The following is a 13,630-nucleotide window of genomic DNA, read 5'->3' as shown; positions in this document are numbered from 1 at the left end:
ATCATTATTCAATTCCCATTGTCCCTGTTTCATTCCCCTATTCACTATGTATATCCATTTATTTCATCTATTCTTTAATGTGCCTCCATTCCATATGTGTGTGTGTGTGTCTCTACCATTCTGTGTCTGTTTTCCATTCCGTCTGGCTTTCCATTAAGACTCTGAGACCTGGGCTCAGTCGGGGCCCCTGAACACACACTGGGGTTTCACACACACAGGGTTTCCTGGGGTCCACACACACTGGGGTTTCCACACACTGGGGTTTCCTGGGTTTCCTGGGGTTCCACACACTGGTTTCCTGGGGTTTCCTGGGACAAGACAGGGTTTCCACAGTTCCTGGGTCTAGGGTTTCCTGGGGCTCACCTGGGGCCACTGGGGTTTCCACACAGGGTTTCACACAAGTCCACACACACACTGGGGCTGGGGTTTGGTTTCCACACACTGGGTTTCCTGGTTTCATCACACACACACACACACTGGTTTCACACACACACACTGGGTTTCCACCCACATTTTCACTGGGTTTCCACACTCACACACACACAGGGTTTCCTGGTGTTCCTGGGTTTCACACACAAGTTTCCTGGGTTTCCACCTTGGTTCCGTTTCTGGTTCTGGTTTCCTCATTCTGGGTTCTTCACTGTTTTTTGTTTTGTGTGATTGTTAGGTCTTTTCTTGTGTCTTGTGTGTTTTTGTTGTGTGTGTGTGTGTGTGTGTGTGTGTGTTTGTGTGTGTGATTGTGTTTTTTTTTTTTTTTTTTTTTGTGTTGTTTGTTTTGTGTTTGTGTGTGTGTGTGTGTATGTGTGTTATTTATCTTGTGTTGTTGTGTTTTTTTTGTTTTTTATTATTAGGTTATTAAATTTAATTTAGTACCCCCCCCCCCCCCCCTAAACCCCCCCTCCCCAAAAACCCACAAGCACTCCCCCTAATCTGCTTAAGCCTCTCACCCACCACCCACACCCCTCTATACCTACTCACACCCGGCTCTCACCCACAACGTGGATAGGCCGTGGGCACACACACACCAAAAATGGAAGGGAATGTTTGTTTATGGTCGTTCAACTTAGTTGTTTTCTCGTAGTGTAGTGTGAGGTGAGAGAGTAGTGAGTAGGGGGTGTAGGTAGTATTGGTGGCAGCGTGCGTAGTAGTAGTAGCGTAGTAGGTGGAGTGGTGGCAGGTGGAGTGTAGAGTGTGGGGAGTGTAGAGTAGTGTAGTAGTAGTAGTAGTAGTAGTAGACGGTAGGTAGTACGTAGTAGTGAGTAGAGTAGTAGGGTTAGTAGTAGTGGAGTAGTGGGTAGTAGTAGTAGTGGTAGTAGGTGTAGTGAGTAGGTAGTGGTGGCGTAGTAGTAGGTGGTGTTGAGTGGAGTGGGTGTGTAGTACGTAGTAGTAGGGTGGTTGGTATAGTAGTAGGTGGTGTGGTAGTGGACGTGGTTGGGTGGTAGTAGCGTGGTAGGTGTGTAGGTAGTGGTAGGTGTAGTGTGGTAGTGAGAGTAGGTGGGCGCGTGGATGGTAGTGGATAGGTAGGTTTGAGTAGTAGAGGGGGGGTGTGTGGTGGTAGGTGGTTATGTTTAGTGGGTGGTGGGGTGGTGTGGGGGTGTGAGTGTAGGGGTAGTATTAGTGGTTATAGTATTGAGTGTGTAGTATGGATGGTGGGTAGTAGTAGTATATGTAGTTGGAGTTGTGGTTTGGGTGTTGGGGGTGGTGTGTGTTGGGTGGTGGTGGGTGTGGTGTGTGTGGTAGTGTAGTGTAGTGTGGTGGTGTAGTGGAGTTGTTTAGTGGTAGTAGTGTGGCTTAGTGGTGATTGTAGGGTAGTGGTGAGTGGTAGTGGGGTGCTGGTGGTAGTGGGGTGGGTGTAGTGTGGTAGGTGGGTAGTAGTGGTTTATTATGTGTTAGTGTTGGGTGTAGTGGTAGTGGTGGTAGTGGTGGTTAGTGTGGGGTGTGTGTGTAGGGTGGGTGGTAGTGGTGGGTAGTAGTGGTGGTGGCGTGTGGTGGTAGTGTGTCAGTGGTAGTAGGTGTGAGAGTAGTAGTAGTGGTAGTGGTAGGTGGTAGTGAGTAGTGGAGTGGAGTGGTGTGGTGTAGTGGATCGTGGTAGTCAGTGGTAGGGGTGTAGTTTAGTGGAGTGGTGAGTGGTAGTGGTGGTAGTGTGGTGGTAGCAGTGGTGGTAGCGTGGCGCGGTGGGAGTGGTAGTAGTGGAGTGGTAGTAGTGGTGAGTGGTGTGGTGTATGGTATGGTGGTATTGTGGTGGTGGTAGTAGTGGTAGTGAGTGGTAGTGGTAGGTGGTAGTTAGAACGTGGTAGTTGGGGTAGTGGTAGTGTGGTAGTAGCAGTAGCAGTGGTATCAGTGGTAGTGTAATTGTAGTAGTGGTAGTAGTAATAGTAGTAGAGTCCGGTGGTAGTAGTAGTAGCAGTAGTAGTAGCTGTAGCAGTAGTAATAGTAGCAGTAGTAGTAGTAGCAGTGGTAGTAGTAGATGGTTAGTAGTAATAGTAGTAAAAGATATGTTGTTGTTGTTGAACCAAAACGAGGCGGTCTAGATGAGGCCTGAAGAAGAATTTGGCGTGCAGTAAAAACCCACCAGTCATCATTTAGTTAATGAGAACTCAACTGTACACACACACACACACACACACACACACACACACACACACACACACACACACACACACACACACACAGCAGTAACAAGCTTCACACTGTTATCTTTAACACACACACACACACACACACACACACACACACACACACACACACACTGCAGTAACAAGCTTCACACTGTTATCTTTAAACACACACACACACACACACACACACACACACACACACACACAGAGACACACACCGAGAGAGAGACACACACACACTCCTACAGAGAGAGAGACAGACAGACAGACACGCACACACACACTCACACAGAGAGACAGACACACACACACACTCCTACAGAGAGAGACAGACAGAGACACACACACACACACACGCATGCACAGAGAGAGAGAGAGAGACAGAGACACACACACACACACACACACACACACTCACACAGAGACAGACACACACACACACACAGAGAGACACACACACATTCCTACAGAGAGAGACAGACAGAGACACACACGCGCATGCACAGAGAGAGAGAGAGACACAGAGACACACACACACCACACACCTACAGAGAGAGACACACACACACACACACACACACACACACACAGTCACACAGAGAGACAGACACACACACTCCTACAGAGAGAGAGACAGAGACACACACACACACACACCTGCAGAGAGACACACACACACTCACTCACACAGAGAGAGCGAGACAGAGACACACACACACACACACCTACAGAGAGACACACACACAGAGACAGACACACACACACTCACACACACACACACACACAGAGAGAGACAGACACACACACACACTCACTCACACAGAGAGACAGACACACACACACACTCACTCACACAGAGAGACAGACACACACACACACTCACTCACACAGAGAGCGCGAGACAGAGACACACACACACCTACAGAGACACACACACACACACACCCAGAGAGAGAGACACACACACACACACCCACACACAGACACACACACAGGGCCTCACATCACATCATTGTCTGTCAGATATGTTGTGATTTGTTGAGGGAGTCACAGCTGGAGGAAGGTCAAAGTTCATTCAGGAAAAATCTGACCTATAACACGTGTGTGTGTGTGTGTGTGTGTGTGTGTGTGTGTGTGTGTGTGTGTCTCAGTAGGTGTGTGAGTGAGTGTGTTTCTCTCTGTAGGGGTGTGTTTGTGTGTCTCTCTCTTTTTTTGTGTGTGTCTTTCTGTGTGTGTGTGTGTGTTGTGTGTGTGTCTCTGTCTCTGTTTTGTGTGTGTGTCTCTAGGTGTCTGTGTATGTGTTTGTTTGTGTGTCTCTCTCTCTGTTTGTGTGTGTGTGTGTGTCTCTCTTAGGACTGTGTGTTTCTCTCTCTCTCTCTCTCTCTCTGGGTGTGTGTGGTTGTGTCTCTGTCTCTGTAGGACTGTGTGTGTCTCTCTGCTCCGTAGGGGGGTGTTTGTGTGTGTTGTGTGTGTGTGTGTTTGTGTGTGTGTGTGTGTGTGTGTGTCTCTGTCTCTGTCTGTCTCTCTGTAGGACTGTGTGTGTCTCTCTGTCTCTCGTAGGGGGTGTGTGTGTGTGTGTGTGTGTGTGTGTGTGTGTGTGTGTGTGTGTGTCTCTGTCTCTCTGTAGGACTGTGTGTGTCTCTCTGTCTCTCCGTAGGGGGGTGTGTGTGTGTGTGTGTGTGTGTGTGTGTGTGTGTGTGTGTGTGTGTGTGTGTGTGTCTCTCTCTTGTGTAAATTCTTTCCAGCTGATAGTGCTGAAAAACACACAAGTGTTGAATGTGTGTGGGGGTGTGTGTGTTTGTGTGTGTGTGTCTGAGTGTGTGGGGACATTTGTTCCAGCTGATAGTGCTGAACAACACACACCCACACACGTGTTGTGTGTGTGTGTGTGTGTGTGTGTGTGTGTGTGTGTGGGGACATTTGTTCCAGCTGATAGCGCTGAAAAACACACACCCACACACGTGTTGAGTGTGTACGGGTGGAAAACGTTGACCTCTGCTTCCTGCCGAACATCATTAATCCCTTTTTATTAAAGCTGTGTGTGTGTGTGTGTGTGTGTGTGTGTGTGTGTGTGTGTGTGTGTGTGTGTGTGTGTGTGTGTGTGTGTGTGTGTGTGTGTGTGTGTGTGTGTGTGTGGAACAACGGGCCGCTTCCTGCGTGTATTGTTCTCCGATTAGACGATTTCAAAGGATAATTTATGCGCCAGTCTGCCTCTGCGATTGGCTGAATAGATTACAGTTCATTTATTTGTGTTGTCTGCGTGCTGATTGGCTGATCTGACCTTTCATGTGGGAACGGATAGAAGGTCGCAGCGCCGCCAACGCATCCGCACGTAGATAGTGTGTGTGTGTGTGTGTGTGTGTGTGTGTGTGTGTTGTAAACTTGGTTCACATGCAGAGCTGATCAGATTAAACTCCATTCAGTGTTTATTAAAGGTTAACTTGTCTTTTTTTTTTCAGCCGGGACTCTGTTTTTGTGTCTACGTGACTGATTGGTCCAGAATTAAGCGAGCATGTGTCTGACGACATTATGTAATAGAAAGGATCCCTACAGAGATAGAGCTTTTAGTTAAAGAGTAAGATCCTTTTAGTTTAACATGAAACGGCCCCGAAATCACCATCACCAAACTCCACCAGACTCCATGTAAATAATCAGGACTTTTATCATCGTAAAAACACACTTCATTCAAAGTGGACAGAAACTAAATCAAACTACCAAAAGCCGTCTTGGTTCATCTTTCCACTGTTTCCAACAATCACCGCTCTGGTTTGGTTGAAATAAACCCTTAATTCACCCATTTACATGTGGAGATATGCTGGCTCTATACACGCTAAAAGTCCTGATTATTTACATGGAGTCTGGTGGAGATATGCTGGCTCTATACACACTAAAAGTCCTGATTATTTACATGGAGTCTGGTGGAGATATGCTGGCTCTATACACGCTAAAAGTCCTGATAATTTACATGGAGTCTGGTGGAGATATGCTGACTCTATACACGCTAAAAGTCCTGATTATTTACATGGAGTCTGGTGGAGATATGCTGGCTCTATACACACTAAAAGTCCTGATTATTTACATGGAGTCTGGTGGAAATATGCTGGCTCTATACACGCTAAAAGTCCTGATTATTTACATGGAGTCTGGTGGAGATATGCTGGCTCTATACACGCTAAAAGTCCTGATTATTTACATGGAGTCTGGTGGAGATATGCTGGCTCTATACACGCTAAAAGTCCTGATTATTTACATGGAGTCTGGTGGAGATATGCTGGCTCTATACACGCTAAAAGTCCTGATTATTTACATGGAGTCTGGTGGAGATATGCTGGCTCTATACACACTAAAAGTCCTGATTATTTACATGGAGTCTGGTGGAGATATGCTGGCTCTATAAACGCTAAAAGTCCTGATTATTTACATGGAGTCTGGTGGAGATATGCTGGCTCTATACACGCTAAAAGTCCTGATTATTTACATGGAGTCTGGTGGAGATATGCTGGCTCTATACACACTAAAAGTCCTGATTATTTACATGGAGTCTGGTGGAGATATGCTGGTTCTATACACGCTAAAAGTCCTGATTATTTACATGGAGTCTGGTGGAGATATGCTGGCTCTATACACACTAAAAGTCCTGATTATTTACATGGAGTCTGGTGGAGATATGCTGGCTCTATACACGCTAAAAGTCCTGATAATTTACATGGAGTCTGGTGGAGATATGCTGCCTCTATACAGCTAAAAGTCCTGATTATTTACATGGAGTCGGTGGATATGCATGTGGCTTAAATTTTGGAGTTGGTGGAGATATGCTGGCTCTATACACACTAAAAGTCCTGATTATTTACATGGAGTCTGGTGGAGATATGCTGGCTCTATACATGCTAAAAGTCCTGATTATTTACATGGAGTCTGGTGGAGATATGCTGGCTCTATAACGCTAAAAGTCCTGATTATTTACATGGAGTCTGGTGGAGATATGCTGGCTCTATACACGCTAAAAGTCCTGATTATTTACATGGAGTCTGGTGGAGATATGCTGGCTCTATACACACTAAAAGTCCTGATTATTTACATGGAGTCTGGTGGAGATATGCTGGCTCTATACACGCTAAAAGTCCTGATTATTTACATGGAGTCTGGTGGAGATATGCTGGCTCTATACACGCTAAAAGTCCTGATTATTTACATGGAGTCTGGTGGAGATATGCTGGCTCTATACACGCTAAAAGTCCTGATTATTTACATGGAGTCTGGTGGAGATATGCTGGCTCTATACACGCTAAAAGTCCTGATTATTTACATGGAGTCTGGTGGAGATATGCTGGCTCTATACACGCTAAAAGTCCTGATTATTTACATGGAGACTGGTGGAGTTTGGTGATGGGGGGGATTACAAGGCTGTTTTTAATGTTAACCAAAAATAATCTTACTCTTTAACAAACACACTAACAGTACTGTTAATCCAAATACTTAATAACTCGAGAACCAGATCCAACACGGAGCCAAAGACTGGAATGTGACCCCCGCTTATATCACACGGTGTAGTGTACGCTTTAGCTGTATCAGCTGCAGCGCACACACTCAGCGCTATCTGCTGGTAAACACGTGTGTGTGTGTGTGTGTGTGTGTGTGTGTGTGTGTGTGTGTGTGTGTGTGTGTGTGTGTGTGTGTGTGTGTGTGTGTGTGTGTGTGTCGCCACTGACGCACTGCTAACGCTTGCTCTCGGGGATTACTGGAATTTATAGAGTGTGGTGTAGACCTACTCTATCTGTAAAGTGTCTCGATAACTCTTGTTATGATTTGATACTATAAATAATGTTGAATTGCATACTTTTTTTGCATTAAAAAAAAAAATGCAAAAAGCAACCTGATTGGTTGTAGGTCTATCCAATTGAGTGCAGAGGCATTTTCTTTCCTGGTTGGGTAATCACAGGCCAATGGACCTTCTTCACAGCAGACATGTTGACTCGTCATAGTAGGAAAAGCACAGCTGACATTGGTAACCATAACGATGGCTCAGTTCCACCAAATGTCCCAGTAAGATATTTCAGTGAGTCAGCATGCACAATACCAGGACCTCTCCTAAGTGGAATGCAGCCATCAGTAATGGTTTAATACCAGGACCTCTCCTAAGTGGAATGCAGCCATCAGTAATGGTTTAATACCAGGGTCTCTCCTAAGTGGAATACAGCCATCAGTAATGGTTTAATACCAGGGTCTCTCCTAAGTGGAATGCAGCCATCAGTAATGGTTTTGAATAGACCTGTGTTTTTCCTACTATGGTGTCTGCTGTGAAGAAGGTCAGTGGAGCGGTATCTGACTCCTATTCTGACTAGAATCTGAGTCTGACCACGACTGTCTGCCGTGTAGCGCCAGGTCTGGATGCAGGACCAGAAGTCGAGCTCCAGGAAGGGATCTGGCCAGCACGGAGAGCCTCCCTGACTCCATAACGGCTCTTGTTTTTCGTACGGACTTGTGTTGTGTTGTGTGGTCGAACCTGTAAACGAGTGAGCTAACGTGTGTGACTGTGTGTGTGTGTGTGTGTGCATGTCTATGTGTGTGTGTGTGTCTGTGTGTGTGTGTGTGTGTGTGTGTGTGTGTGCCCCAGGCAGCTGCTACCCGTGTCCTGAGTCGGTGGAGGTCAGGTGTACCTGCGGCGCGGCCGTTCTGGCCGTTCCCTGCGGACGAGAACGGAGCACCAAGCCGCCTCGCTGCAAAGAGACCTGCAGGCAAGCACACACACACACACACACCACACACACACACACACACACACACACAGACACACACATGCACACACATTCACACACACACCACGCACACACATGCACACACACACACACACATGCACGCATGCGCGCACACATCAAAGTGGGCCGTAACCACTATAACAATATCCATAGCAACTGTGTGTGTGTGTGTGTGTGTGTTTGTGTGTGTGTTGTATGCACCACAATAATAACCATAGCCCGTGTGTGTCTGTGTGTGTGGTGTTGTTGTTGTGTGTGTGTGTTGTATCGTCGTCGTATTGTGTGTATGTTCTGTACTCGTGTGTGTAATGTGTGTGTGTGTGTCTAGATGTATGTGTGTTTTTGTGTGTGTATGTGTTTGTGTGTGTGTGTAGTGTGTGTGTGTCTCTGCATCGTGTGTGTGTGTTGTGTCTGTGTGTGTGTGTGTGTGTGTGTCTGTACGTGTGTGTGTGTGTCTGGTATTTTGTTGTTGTGTGTGTGTGTTTTTGTGTGTGTGTCCTATTGTTGTTGTGTCTGTCGTGTGTGTTGTGTTTTGTGCGTGTGTGTGTGTGTGTTGTATGCGTGTGTGTGTGTTGTATTTTGCGTGTGTGTGTGTGTGTGTGTCTGTATGCGTGTGTGTGTGTGTGTGTCTGTACGTGTGTTTTGTGTGTGTGTGTGTCTGTACGCGGTGTGTGTGTGTGTGTGTGTGTTGTACGTGTTTTGTGTCTATGCATGTGTGTGCTCTGTACGTGTGTGTGTGTGTGTCTATGCGTGTGTGTGTGTGTGTGTGTGTGTCTGTACGTGTTTTGTGTCTGTACGGTGTGTGTGTGTGTGTCTCTATGCGTGTGTGTGTGTGTGTGTCTGTACGTGTGTGTGTGTCTGTGTGTGTGTCTGTGTGTATTTCCCATTCTTGCTACTTCTTGTGCTCCTCCTCCACCATCAAGTATTTCAGCTTTGTGCACGATGAAAATGGACTCAGGATTCAAATGAAGACTCAGGGCTCAGTCCAGTTACAGCTAACAACCAGCTCCAGTGAATGATAATCGCAAAATACAACAAACTGGTGCACAAGCATCAGACCACTTCTACACAAAACTTAGCCTGTCGCTAAAACCTAGCACACAGACGAAGAGTTTCCCCCGGCAACTGATCCAGACTAACCCAGAACCCCTCACTCCTTATCCATCTTCTCTGCTCCCTCCTTGGTGCTGTTATCACTTAGATATAGTCCCGATCTTCTGGCTGCAGCCGGCTAACGATACGTAACACACACACCGACCACCTGTCTGTCTGTCTGTCTATCTGTCTTTTAATCTTCTGCAAACTTGAGGAGTTGTCATGACAGCCAGGTCATTCCCACGCTCTGTGTCACGGAAACCACTGACCATTGTTGTCTCTCAGCCGCAGCCTCAGTTGTTATCGTGATATCGTATCGTGATGATATCGTATCGTGATGATATCGTATCGTGATGATATCGTATCGTGATGATATCGTGATGATATTGTATCGTGATGATATCGTATCGTGATGATATCGTGATGATATCGTATCGTGATGATATCGTGATGATATCGTATGATATCGTGATGATATCGTATCGTGATGATATCGTGATGATATTGTATCGTGATGATATTGTATCGTGATGATATTGTATTGTGATGATATCGTGATATCGTGATGATATTGTATCGTGATGATATGTTATCGTTATGATATTGATGATATTTATATCGATGATATTGTATCGTGATGATATCGTGATATATCGTATCGTGATGTCGTGATGATATTGTATTATGATATCGTTGTATTATCGTATGATGATGATATATGATGATATCGTATCGTGATGATATCGTGATGATATTATCGTGATGATATCGTATCGTGATGATATTGTATCGTGATGATATTGTATCGTGATGATATTGGTAATGCTTGGTATAATATTATCGTGATGATATCGATATCGTGATGATATCGTGATGATACTGATATTCGTTGATGATATCGTATCGTGATGATATCGTGATGATATGTATCGATATCGATGATATCGATATCGTGATGATATCGATGATGATATCGATGATGATATTGTTATCGATGATATGTATGATGATATCGATGATGATATCGATGATGATAATGTTAATATTTGATGATATCGTATCGTGATGATATCGATGATGATATGATATCGTGATATGTGATGATATTATATCGATGATATTATCGATGATGATCGATGATATCGTGATGATGATGATATTATGTGATGATATGTTATTATGATATTTTGTTTTTATTTTATATGATAGAGTATTTTTTGTTATTCACCCCTTGGTATTAGAATATTATTATAATGGTATTGTTATGTTATTAATTTGTTGTGTGTGTGGTATTATTAATTTGTTTTTATTGTATGATGATGATGATGATGATGTGTGTGTATTTTTGATATTTTGTTGTTTTTTTTTTATGTGTGTGATGTTAATGATGTGTGTTTATATTGATTATTTATGTTATATGTTGTATTTATATGATTTGTGTTTATTATTATATGATGTTATTGTTTATTATTATTATGTTTATATATATATGATTTGATGATGATGATGTGTTTTGTGTTGTGTTTTGTTTGTTGTTTTTTATTATGTTTTTGTTTGTTTATTTGTGTTTTTTTTTTTTTTTTTTTTTTTTTTTTTTTTTTTTTTTTTTTTTTTTTTTTTTTTTTTTTTTTTTTTTTTTTTTTTTTTTTTTTTTTTTTTGTTGTTGTGTGTTGTTGTGTTGTTTTGTGTATTATTGTTGTTATTGTATTATTTTTTTTGTTTTTGTTGTTTTGTATCTTGTTTTTATTTTTTTGATGTTGTGTGTTTTTGTTGTTGTTGTTGTGTGTTGTTGTTTTTTTTTTTTGTTCTCTTATTTTTTTTGTGTGTGTTTTTATTATTGTTTTTGTTTTGTGTGTGTGCTCCTGTTTTCTGTTGAGGTGATGTTGGTTGGTTTTCTGTGTTGTTTAGTGTTAGGTCTGGGACGCGCTTCGAAGTTTGTGCCTCTCCTTACCTGTCATATACCGGAGTCTCCCACACACACACATCCCAACCTCATTAATATTTATATATCTGCTTACCACATTTTGTTGTTGTTGAAAATGAACCACCTACACCATGTCACAAACTTGTCTCCACACCTATACACATATAGACACATGTCGAACTCCACTACCTTCACCACAGACACACACACTGATATTACCTGACACACACACACATACATACGTATGAGCTGGTCCTGTCATGGACCATTAGAGCTGAGATTAAGAAACAGCCTCCATGCTGTGTTTAGTGTGTGGGGATAATAGCTGTTTGTGCCAGCTGCCTGCAGCTCTGTGACGCAGTACCAAGGACCAACACCAACCGTGTGTGTGTGTGTGTGTGTGTGTATTTCCCATCTTTGGTTCTTTGTGCTACTTCTCCACCAGTATTTCCCTATGGTTTAGTGGAGCTGAGTGGTACCCGGGGGGGTCTTCTGCTGGTGTAGCCCATCCTCCTCAAGGTTGTGAGTGTTGTGGCTTCACAAATGCTCTGCTGCATACCTTTAAACCCCCTACCGCTAGATGGCTATGCTGAGACACACCACTAGTGTCCTTGCCTAGCAGTGCCTAACAGTGCCTAGCAGTGGCTAACAGTGGCTAGCAGTGCCTAGCAGTACCTAGCAGTACCTAGCAGTGGCTAGTAGTGCCTAGCAGTACCTAGCAGTACCTAGCAGTGGCTAGTAGTGCCTAGCAGTACCTAGCAGTGGCTAGTAGTGCCTAGCAGTACCTAGCAGTGCCTAACAGTGGCTAGCAGTGCCTAGCAGTACCTAGCAGTGGCTAGTAGTGCCTAGCAGTACCTAGCACTGCCTAGCAGTGCCTAACAGTAACTAACAGAGCCTAGCAGTGCCTAACAGTGCCTAGCAGTACCTAGCAGTACCTAGCAGTGCCTAGCAGTGCCTAGCAGTACCTAGCAGTGCCTAGCAGTACCTAGCAGTGCCTAGCAGTACCTAGCAGTGCCTAGCAGTACCTAGCAGTGCCTAGCAGTACCTAGCAGTGCTTAGCAGTACCTAACAGTACCTAGCAGTGCCCAACAATAACTAACAGTGCCTAGCAGTGCTTAGCAGTACCTAACAGTACCTAGCAGTGCCCAACAATAACTAACAGTGCCTAGCAGTACCTAACAGTGCCTAGCAGTGCCCAACAGTAACTAACAGTGCCTAGCAGTGCTTAGCAGTACCTAACAGTACCTAGCGAGGGTGCCCAACAATAACTAACAGTGCCTAGCGGTGCTTAGTACTCTGTTTTTTGAGTGTGAAACTGAGAAAAATGACTTTAAAGTTTTTGTTGTCCAGACAAAGGTATTATAGGTAGAACTCCCAAAATTTGACAACTAGTTGTTATAATGAAGAAATGTTTGTATGCAAAAAATCTTGAGTTCAAAATTGACCTTTGACCCTTGTTTGGCAGTTACTGTACTCTGCCTTTGTGTCATGTGCCAAAACAAGGAGTCATGCAAAGGCAAAAGGCAGTAACTGACATATAATCAATATTTGCTTTCTGTTCACCATACTTACATCCATTAAAAGAACACCTAACCAAGGTCTAGTCATCACAGTATTTGTTTTAAATGATATAGAAGACCTTTGGTTGTTCCTATTTACTGCTATAATGATCAGGATAGTGTGGCAACACTAACACAGTTGAACAGTATGACAGATAAGTTACTTTGCAGTACAGTATACAGTATGAATAAATACAAGAAATATTTTCTCAATAAAGATAATTTAATTATAATTGAATACAAAGGTATATTTATTGTTTAACAATAAATATATAATGTTTAACACTTTTGCAAGGCACTGTATCCGTGTCTTATTCTCATTAGGGGCTGAGCCCCCCTAAAGGTCTGATCCTAGAACTGCCCCTGGTTAAGTGTTAAGGGCCACCAAACTGCTCAAGATGCACAGTCAACAAACTCGACTTGGATTACTACTTTTTAATTCTGAGATAACATTTAGGTTAGCATACTTTGTACGGACGTTAGCAATAACTAGCTTAGTACTTTTATGGATTTGTGTAAGATTTGACATGAACACCTGCAAGAAGGAAATATGCAGATGACGTGCTTTGCTATGGATTATATCTTCCGTGGATTATATCGGATTGCATGGAAAGGTAGGATGCCTGCATTTAATGATTAGTTTTCGGCGTCTGATGTGAGGCTCCGCCAAGTGAGGAG

The 13,630-nt window shown here is 43.7% G+C and overlaps 1 protein-coding gene across 1 annotated transcript in view; it reads left to right on the top strand.

Moving 5' to 3' along the window:
* Positions 1–13,558: 13,558 nt before the first annotated feature.
* LOC120572594 (NF-X1-type zinc finger protein NFXL1-like) overlaps positions 13,559–13,630 on the top strand; it is a 10,193-nt gene continuing 10,121 nt past the window's right edge. The window contains exon 1 of the mRNA XM_039821916.1: positions 13,559–13,566. Coding sequence (XP_039677850.1) covers positions 13,559–13,566 — 8 coding nt within the window. The remainder of the gene's footprint in view (positions 13,567–13,630) is intronic.

The sequence above is a fragment of the Perca fluviatilis genome, chromosome 14 (genome assembly GCF_010015445.1).
Source record: "Perca fluviatilis chromosome 14, GENO_Pfluv_1.0, whole genome shotgun sequence".
In the NCBI taxonomy this organism is placed as follows: Eukaryota; Metazoa; Chordata; class Actinopteri; order Perciformes; family Percidae; genus Perca; species Perca fluviatilis.
Note: the sequence above shows the minus strand (reverse complement) of the source record. Positions and strands in the feature narration are given on the sequence as shown.